The sequence below is a fragment of the Lineus longissimus genome, chromosome 15, assembly GCF_910592395.1.
Source record: "Lineus longissimus chromosome 15, tnLinLong1.2, whole genome shotgun sequence".
Taxonomy (NCBI): domain Eukaryota; kingdom Metazoa; phylum Nemertea; class Pilidiophora; order Heteronemertea; family Lineidae; genus Lineus; species Lineus longissimus.
This window is the reverse complement of record NC_088322.1, coordinates 12275476-12285253: the sequence shown is the minus strand read 5'-3', so window position 1 is coordinate 12285253 and position 9778 is coordinate 12275476. Positions and strand designations below refer to the sequence as shown.

The following is a 9778-nucleotide window of genomic DNA, read 5'->3' as shown; positions in this document are numbered from 1 at the left end:
GCCGGAATGCCCAAGAAAGTCAGGGGAGCCATCTACGCTGATGACCTAGTCCTATGGTGCACAGAAGAAAGCTGGATGTGGCAAGATCACGGATACAAGCAGCACTGAACACCTTACAGAAATGGACTGAAACCTGGCTTGTTACTGTGAATGCAAACTAGACAGCCCACACGATCTTCTCCCTCTCAACAAAGCAACAGAAGACCCACCTAACGCTCAATGGGATACCACTCAAACAAGAACAGTCCCCAAAGTACCTGGGAGTGACCTTTGATACCCAACTGACATGGAGAATCCACATAGAGAACACTACCACCAGAGCAAAAAGACGACTCTCACTCATGATGAAACTGTCTAGTAGCCGATGGGGAGCTGACGTGACCGTCCTCAAGAAACTCTATGTTGGGAGAATCAGGCCAGTGATGGAGTATGGGACTACTGCCATGACAAACGCTGCAAAATCCAACACCGAAAAGCTAAATCGTGTGCAGAACCAAGCAGCTAGAATCATCACTGGAGGCATGAAGTCAACACCAATAACAGCGATGGAGACCATAGCCCAACTGCAACCATCACAAGATCGGAGGGATGTAAAAGTGATGATCCAAGCCGAGAAGTTCAAAAGGCTGACAAACCACCCAATGCACCAGCGTGTCAAGAAAGTTTCCCGGAAAAGGCTCAAGCGCAGCAGTTTCATTAACCAGAGCGAGACCCTGGAGCAAAATCATCCAGAGCTGAAAATCAGTATACCAAGAACTTTACCACCTAGCAGAACCAAACCAACACTAGACCCCAGAATGTCACAGGACATCAGGGACTCAGTCCCAGGTATCCTGAGCAAGAACCTTCAGACAGATGAGATACGGAGAGCCCTGACAATGGAGCACATCCACATGCAATACCCAAACCAGAAGTGGACTCACGTCTAGACTGATGGTTCAGCCACTCAAGCAACAAGAGATGGAGGTGGAGGCATACTTATCAAGTACAAAGACCAGGAGGAGGCTATAGCTATACCAACGGGCAGATACTCGAGCAACTACAGAGCCGAGGCAACTGCCATTAAACAGGCAGCCAAGAGACTGATGCAGAAGCGACACAAGACCAAACGGAACATAGTCATCCTCACTGACGCCCTCTCAGTCCTGAAATCTCTGCAAAATCCCAGAAAGGAAGATAACAACGACCTCCTCAAAGCATTGAAAGACCTCTATTCAAGTAGGAAAAAGTAGTTCTACAGTGGATTCCAGCCCACTGCAACGTCAAGGGGAACTAAAAGGCGGACCAACTAGCCAAGGAGGGAGGCAAAAAAGACACATGCGACCTATCCCTTTCCTACAGCGAGGCCAAAACCGAACTTAAACAAGGATATCGGAAGAAGCGGAAGGAAGAGCATCCTAAACATGATGAAGGAGACTGCTTCTACCAACTGACAAGAAGGGAGCAGGTCCTAATATTCAGCCTGCGAACCGGACACAACAGGCTAAAACACCACCTGTTCACCAAATTCCGCATCGGCGAGAGCGACACCTGCATATGCAACCAAGAGCCCATGACTGCTGAGCACATACTGGGAAGATGCTCAAGTTTTGCAGACCTGAGGAAGGAGACCTGGCCAGAGGGAGCACGAATCCATGACCAGTTATATGGAGATCTCCAGCAGCTACGCAGGACCACCGACTTTATAATAAAATCCGGACTAACTGTCTAAAACGTGGTGAACGAAAGAAAGAGAAAGAAAGACACCGTTACTCTAGGTAGCTGGTATTTGAATGGTTTCTAAAACACACTCTCACAAAGATCGAGTGTATTTTAGTAACGATAAAAAGTCCCGCTGTTGGAGGACAGCTAAATACAAGCAGCTGCATCGCTTGCCATCGTGAACATTCCGGGGCTCATTGGTAGACATGCACACGGTGTGTACATAAAGTGGGGTTTCCCCGAGACTGCCGCCTAGGTAGAGCTTTTTCCATGTAATTGACTATCCGGGCCGCGCTATTGGGAATGCCTGCACACTGATAACACAACACATATTCAGGACAAACTTCATCCCCATCGGGCTCGTCTCGAGACAAATCATGTCTGGATGTATTGATCTGAACATTTTGATTCAGGATATCTACTCCACTGGTTTGTCAGTGCTTCGCTGCTGTGTTTAACAAGTGTGCTCACTACAAGTTGGATACGGGTACGTGTAGCCTACATACAAGCGTTCCTGAGATATTCATTTTCCTGTACCAAAGATAATCCTCTATTGCCCGAACACCGCTTTGGATACGTATATCATACTTGCAGTCATGGACAGACGTTTTACTTTCTCTTTGTGTTGCAATGTTATTTACTGACGCTGAATACCGTCTTGCAGGTATCATCGTGTTGAGATCCACTTGAAAGCTACACTGTGAGGTTTAGAGTGATACCGTATGTTTGTGCAGCAAAAGCGCGGAAGGAATCGTGTTCGGTAATGAATATGTCGACGGATCCAAGCAAACAGATCGACGTAGTTGCGCTGGGGGAGAGTATCCTCTCACTTTACTCCAGGACACCGGACAGCGCAGGGCTGCTTCCAATTTACAAAGCGGTAGTCACTGGGCGTGACAAGGCTGTGCGAGAACTTATCTCATGCCGATACGGTTACGAGGTTGACTCTGAAGTAAGTGTCAAGGTGCGGTATGTAAGCACAATGTTTACAACTTTTCTTGACATTGTTGAGTTTCCATGTCATGAAGACGAATCGTCATCATCATCAGATGATGATGGTGACGATGATGAGGTATGGTCAACGAGCGCCACGCTACTGTGGGTAGCCAGTGCCCTTGGACACACAGAAGTTGTACGTGTTCTTGCTGATGCGGGCGCTTCTGTATACTATATCACAAACAATATTCATGTTTTATTGGCCGCGGCATGCAACGGGCATTCTGGAGTAGCGCGGCTGCTGATTGAAAGGGGAGCCTACGTAAATTGCGATGATTTGGATGGTAAGTCAGCCTTGTACGTTTCCGCAGAAAATGGCTACAGTGACATTGTGGAGTATCTTGTTGACGGAGGAGCTGACATCAATGCAAAGAACACTCTGGGCCAGTCAGTCCTTTCCATATCTTCGTATAACGGCCATAGCGAGGTAGTTAAATGCTTGGTAAAGGCAGGAGTAGATCTTGATGCTGAATATGAACCTGGAGCCTGCGAGACGGCATTAATAATGGCCGTTATATTATCTCATAGTGACATTGTGAAGTGCTTAGTCGACGCCGGCGCATCCTGTAACAAGCCTGATGTACGGGGAATGACACCGATTATATGGGCTTCTGTTTCTGGTCACGTTGAGATAACTAAACTCCTGATTCATGCCGGCGCGGAGATCCATGCGTCTGACAACATCTTCAAAGAAACACCATTGGCGATGTCCTGTAAGGGAGGACATGCGGATGTTTTCAAAGTCCTTCTAGCCGCCGGTGCCGCAGAAGGTGTTGAACGAACTGCGTTCATGGATATGCTGAAGTACTCGATTTCTGCAGGTCATGGCGAGTTGATTCAGCTTGTCGCATGCATGCTGGCAAAGGATTGTCCTAACGATGTATGTGAGCCCATGCTGAGCACAATAGACCCTGAGTCAATAGGCAACACAGATAGCCTCCGCATGGCCCTCATTCTGGCTAAAGGCTGCAACGTACGCCTGAAGAACGCCCAGAGTTACTTAGTCTTGAGGGATGCTGTTGATTACAGTGTGTTTGATCAAACTCTGCTCATGACAGACGCAGTTTCATTAGCAGAAGACCTCCATTTGACTCTTCCTAGAGTCTCGGAACTGATTCAATGCCCAGGCATAGGAAGTGTGAGTTCAATTTCTGGGAAGAGGGCGATGGATGTAAAGGATTGTATAAACAAAGATGTCGACGGTTTCGTTGAGGATTATAATGAAGAAGTAAAATCTGTCTTAACTAAAGTAGGTTATGTTGCAAGGAAGGCATGTGGCAGCGCAGCCGAGGGAACCAAAGTCGGTCTCCCCGACGAATTTGATTTCACTTTGAAGTTCTTTCCTCGAAATGCAGGTGAAATAATCGATTTCAAAGATGGTTACAAATTCTATAAAGTCGATGAAACCGATTCCGCAGAATCTTTACTGTTTGGAAGAGGCAGCAAGGCATTTCACGATAAGTTTTCTGAATATCTTCGGGACAAAAACCTACTGGACCAGTATCAATCATTGTCCTCCCCTATGTCTATAGTACAGGGAGGCGGCCAGGCAAACACCGAACTGAAAGTCGAGTGGTTGGAGCAAGACACTGGCAACAAATTACTGGTCTCAGTAGACTTAGTTCCAGTTCTGTTCTTCGAGAATAAATGGCCGGAGTATCTGACCCAGAGGACTTGGATGATGGACAAAGAAGCGTTGAAATCTAGAGGATTTGCTCTCGTGGCCAAGCCGCCTCATAGGAAGAGCTCCCTCGCCCAAGAGATCAGTGAAGAAGACCGAATAAAGCTCTGGCGTATCTCCTGCCCGCATCTCGAAACTGAACACATCGCAAGTCTAGAACCAAGGGTGAAGGATGCATACATTGCAGCCAAGTGCCTTCGTGACCCAGAGGTCTGCAGGATAATGTTGAGAGAGAGTGACGGTATCCTCCATAACGTGGAGAAGCATGTTCCGAGCTACCTATTGAAGACGGTCTTCCTTCATAACGTTGAGGATTTCTTACAGAATGATAGGAGCTTGATTGAGATGGTCTATACCATATACAGCGACTTAGAGTACTGTCTTTCCCAAGGTTTTCTACCTCTGTTCTGGCAACATGATGTCAACACACTAGGAGGTCTTAGAGTTGACCCAGGAAAGGCTTTACGGGTGACAATGTTGATGAGGGAGTTCGTCCGGCGCATCTATCTCAAGGAAACTGATTGTGATAAGCTGAGCGAATCTGGAGAGTTAAGGGAGCGACTACATTTGGAATTTGAACAACAACTTGGCGACTTGGATGAAAAGAAGCACTGTCATAGAAGCGAAGGCTACGATGAAGTTACTGTATACTCTCGTACACACCCTCAATCACCAGGAACCGGTGATTTAGGCGAGGATTGGAGCATGCCATTCGAAGGCGAAGACGAAAACAGCATCGCCGGAAATGAAAAGAGGGGAACCTGCATGGAGGACGTGGAAGAGGTCACTGTCTATTCTCGAACACGTCCTCCTCTACACAGGGCTGTCGTTTACTACGCTTTCACAGAGACGGGTGAACCACACCAAGATGAATATGAATACGGATTGCGTTTTCAAAACAGCAACAAGGGACAAAACTAATATCAAGGTAGTTTCATGGACTGGAACCTGCACGAAGGGAGTGGTTGGGATACCGTTTTTCCTCGCCGTCTCCCGGCCTCCATAACAGTTTATGCAAATCTACGGCTTGGGGACTGTAAGTCTGGAAGGTTGATTGTAATTTGGTGAGCAGATATCTTTTGACAACTTGACTTGACATACAAAAAGTATGTAACCGTCAAAAGTATCATTAGCTATCAAATGAACATGGCATTTTCAAGCTTTGCTGACGCACAAAGTGCATTAGCCAGTTAGCAGTTCTGGCTGGTTGTTTTTTGATTTTCGTCTCAAAATATACATGTCTTGAATGCGAATTTAGAAGTGCTTATCAAACAAGTCCAAAAATTGTTTGTATTAACAATGAGGTCCTGAAACCTCTCTAATACATGACAGCGCCCCATACATTTAATGTGGTACCCCTGCATGTCATATGCAATAGAAGATTGCACGCCTTGGCGAATTGCCATGCGTCTCCTTCCGCTAAAAGGAGTTCAAAGCTAGCTTAATGAGGCGTCATTTTGTTCGTCTTAGTTATGACAGGAAATCACTGAACATATCTATATTGAGCTGCCCTTTAAAAAAAGCATCGTTTTAGCCTTTTTAAGGTTCCAAATTTGCAGTCTTTATTTGTTTTCGATATTGTATCATTTCGAAATAGTAATTTGCTTGAGTTTCATAAACTGATAAAGAGCAGATATTCAGAGTCAATTCTGAAGACGTGTTTACGCTAATAAATGCTATTATGTACGAGTAACAGATTACTTTGAAATAAAACTCCAGCGGTACATTACTAACCTAGTAACCGTTCTCGCCATCCGCGTTCTATTCATCTCTTGGAAGCTGTGAACAACATCGGAGAAGACCCTGAGCGTCATGTCCTGGCAGAATGCTACAAATACCTGAAACACACAAAATAATGTATTGAGGAAGCAATTTATCCCGATACGACAAACCGAAGCGTCCGCTTGAAACCAAAAACCTGGCTACAAGACAGTGTAGCTGCGCTGCGCTGCAACTGACGATGGCACTATCGCGGCAAGTTCAAAACGCGTACCCCGTACGTTAGTTCCTGATCGGCACTACATTGGAGATCGGGCTGCCAATGGTCGCCTAAAATTCTTTCTTGCTGCGGACGTGCAGCAAACTTAGAAGCAATGATACACATTCTGCACTGATGATTACAAAGCCAACTTACCATCAACATCCAGTGTTATGCTTATCAAACCTACTTACCCTGTGGCGGGGTATGAACATTAGCTCTTGCATGTTGACATGAGCTTCATTTTTTATTCTGAAACAAAGGATCACAATTTTTTTCAAATAATTTTCAAAAATACTGCGTATTCTTCAGTCAAAAGGTGCTCCCACCTACCAGTCGTGCAAAGATGGTCGCTGTACCGATCGAAGCTAGATTTACTCCGGCTTCGTACTTCCATTAAGGAAGTATGCAAATGATAACGAATATTTTAATCGATTTCCTTCAAAGGAAGATGATTCCGAGCATTTCACCCGTACTTTTGCAGTTTGATTTCCTGGCTCGAGTTCATCAGTGACCATACATTGATTTGGTTGGCGCCTCCCTTGCCGTGGTGGGTGACAAACACCTCACCCATCGTCGTATGGAAGTTGGTCATACATCTTAGCGGGTTCGGGTGTTTGAACGTATGCTCGTGCTAAAACGAAAAATACTTTAAATTGAATGACCATTGATTTCGGCAAAGGTGGACGTGGACGATGCCTCCATTTTAATGGTGGGTGACAAATGTATAGTACCTCCAGGTACATGTATATGGCACGGCTTAACCCGCCGGCCATGAGGGAATTCCTTTATGGCCCAGTGGTTGGCGCGTTGGCCCCAGAGTGGAAGTTAAGCAACGTTGAGCGCGGTCAATCTTTGGATCGGTGACCGGCGCGTACAATACATCTGGCGACCTTCCCACGCGATGCGAGCTCTGGATTTGTAGTTCGGTACTGAGACGCATGAAGCGCTAAGTAGGATCGAGGACGATCCATCTTTGTCCGAAGGGGGGAATGATGTAAAGTACTTTACAACAAACACCCCACCAGGCTCGTACGGGGATGGAAATTTTATCCAAGCTCGTATGGAAGTTGGTCGTACTGGTTCAAGTGCTTGAAGATGGTAACAATTGTGCTAAAAACCGAAAAAACATTGACGAAGCGAAGTTGACTTTGTTGACCCTCCCTTCAGTGATTGATTTTGCAATTGGCAGCAGTGAATTTTGAGATTGCCGAATACTATATTCAATGTGACAGTTTCAAAATTCACACCTGAACAGCTAAAACCTTAAACATGTACAAGAAAAAGAACTTATCCTTAAGCATTTAACCAAGCACCTTGAAAATAAGAATTGACTTATAACTTTAGTGATAAACACAATTGTTTGGTAATGAACAGCCTCTTAAATAAAAAATTGGATTTAGAATCAATGTTTAATTGATCTTAATAGACCTTTTCGGTCTAAGCTCTGACATTTTCAAGCATAGGTGTATAGTTCGCTGTGATCCCCATTGCCAGTACATCAACGAAAGTTGATACATACACTGGTCACGACAAAGTTTGTTTATATCAAATATCAATATAATACACTGCAATACTTAGACTATGTTGTTAATGCCAAAGGCCATAAGGTAGACTACAGGGCATTAAACTTGTCAGCATAAACGCAAAAGCAATGTTATGGCGATGTAACAATATTTGTGGCAAATATTAATGTCATGTGCTAATGTTTAGCTTTATAAAAGAAGGGCACTGAACATGATACGATTTAATTTAGTTTAATGGGCAGCCTCCCCAATATGATACACATGTACTTGATGTTGATGAAACTAGGCCAATTAGGCCGATAAATGCAATATTGGCTGCCGGATCGTGATGGCGCAATGGAAGCATCCGCGCCTGACACTGCTAACAAGGTCGTTCGATTCCCGGTAGTCCTGCTATATACACGTATATTCACGTGATCGAGTGGGCGACTATCTACGACAGCGTATGTTTCCTCCTACTAGTCCTACTTATTACAGTCGTCCAATATTGTTCAAAGAGCTAATTATGTCCTAGTTGACGCTGAGCTCTCAGCTCAATATTTTCTTTCATAATTTTTAAACTGCAATAGTACCTGCTGAACCTTAGGCATTTGATCTAATTTCTGTCGAGGCATTTGCAAAATGACATTCGAATTGTCAGCTACATGTAGACGAACGAGCCCCACCTGCTCATTCTTACCTGTGGTCCAAAGTGTATGTTAAAACGAGTGTCATCGTCCCCCTGGTTCAACTTGTGGAGAATCTCATCCTGGACATGAGACCATTTCTTCAGTTTCACGCCCCGGTCTACTTTCGTCACAGTCATTTTATTTTGTGGTAGATTATCAAAAACTTCGAATTCATCATCTGAGAATAAAGGTTTGGAGCATCATCTGAAACTGAGGTGGAATTATGATCGTTCCATAAAAAGCCAACAAAATTCTATATCATCAAGCACCAGGGGCATCTATTCCAAATGCTTCAAGCTCCATAGTTGGAGTCAGTTCTACCTAACGCACAAGGATAATCAAATCATACCGATTTGAAAAAGAGGAAATAGCAAACTAGATTATGGCAACCCCGGGTCGACAACACACGGCGGCGCCAAGGCGTGGTATCCAAGAAGGCGAACAAAAATCTCATTGGTCAAAACTCATGATATTCCAATCTGTCAAGCAACATTGATTTTGTCTAAAAATCGGCTTCACACATCTATGGGTTATTACACTATCTTTCCTTACCTCGTATCAATTCCTTTACACCTTGTTATCCATTTGCAGTAAGTTTTTCACGCAGTCCTATCGAACCGCTCGGCAAATTTGCGTTCCACGATTACGGAGAAAATGACGTCATGGATTGTTCGCGCAATGCGCGCCGGGATTTGGTCGCTGGGGCGCATACCTGAACGTTGTTTTTTTTTATGACGTCACGACCAAAAAGCAGAGCGTGAACGACGTCCTGTCGGTCGCATGGTCATAAAAAACTTTTCTTTTCAGAAGAATTTCATTCCTGGATTGTGAAAATTTGCTCATGTGTTGTCAACTGATTCAAGGATGAGTTATTGGGAGCAGCTAACCTTAAGCTTTTAGCACCCCTTATAATTGACGCATAGCCTAGCCGTTTCGTTTTGCACTTTTGTGGAGGAGGCCTATATGTCTAAATGAGCTAATGAATTATACATGGACTGGTCTGACATTGATTCTAAAATCTTACAATGCCTAGTGTTGCTGCGAATTACTCAGTTTGAGAGAGAATGAAGTATTTTTACCATCATCAGCGTCACTAGCTGCGACCCTCGAAGCCAACGGGCTTATTTTCTATAAAACTTTTAGAGATTAAGTTGATTGTTACACATGACTTTATATATCATTACATGGATTATTGACATGTAGCCTACGTGAAATCCTTACCTTAACC

The 9778-nt window shown here is 44.5% G+C and overlaps 2 protein-coding genes across 2 annotated transcripts; both read left to right on the top strand.

Moving 5' to 3' along the window:
* Positions 1-344: 344 nt before the first annotated feature.
* LOC135499431 (uncharacterized) lies at positions 345-929 on the top strand. Its single transcript, XM_064790176.1, has one exon. The coding sequence runs from the start codon at positions 345-347 to the stop codon at positions 927-929; it is 585 nt and encodes a 194-aa protein (XP_064646246.1).
* Positions 930-2076: 1147 nt separating this feature from the next.
* LOC135499605 (uncharacterized) lies at positions 2077-6119 on the top strand. Its single transcript, XM_064790476.1, has 2 exons — positions 2077-2188; positions 2366-6119. Exon 2 carries the CDS (start codon positions 2465-2467, stop codon positions 5297-5299), a length of 2835 nt encoding a protein of 944 aa, XP_064646546.1. The 5' UTR covers positions 2077-2188; positions 2366-2464; the 3' UTR covers positions 5300-6119.
* Positions 6120-9778: the final 3659 nt, after the last annotated feature.

Bases quoted from the DNA above. Each gene is read 5' to 3' on its own strand.
- LOC135499431 (XM_064790176.1), top strand. From the start codon at position 345: ATGAAACTGTCTAGTAGCCGATGGGGAGCTGACGTGACCGTCCTCAAG.
- LOC135499605 (XM_064790476.1), top strand. From the start codon at position 2,465: ATGAATATGTCGACGGATCCAAGCAAACAGATCGACGTAGTTGCGCTG.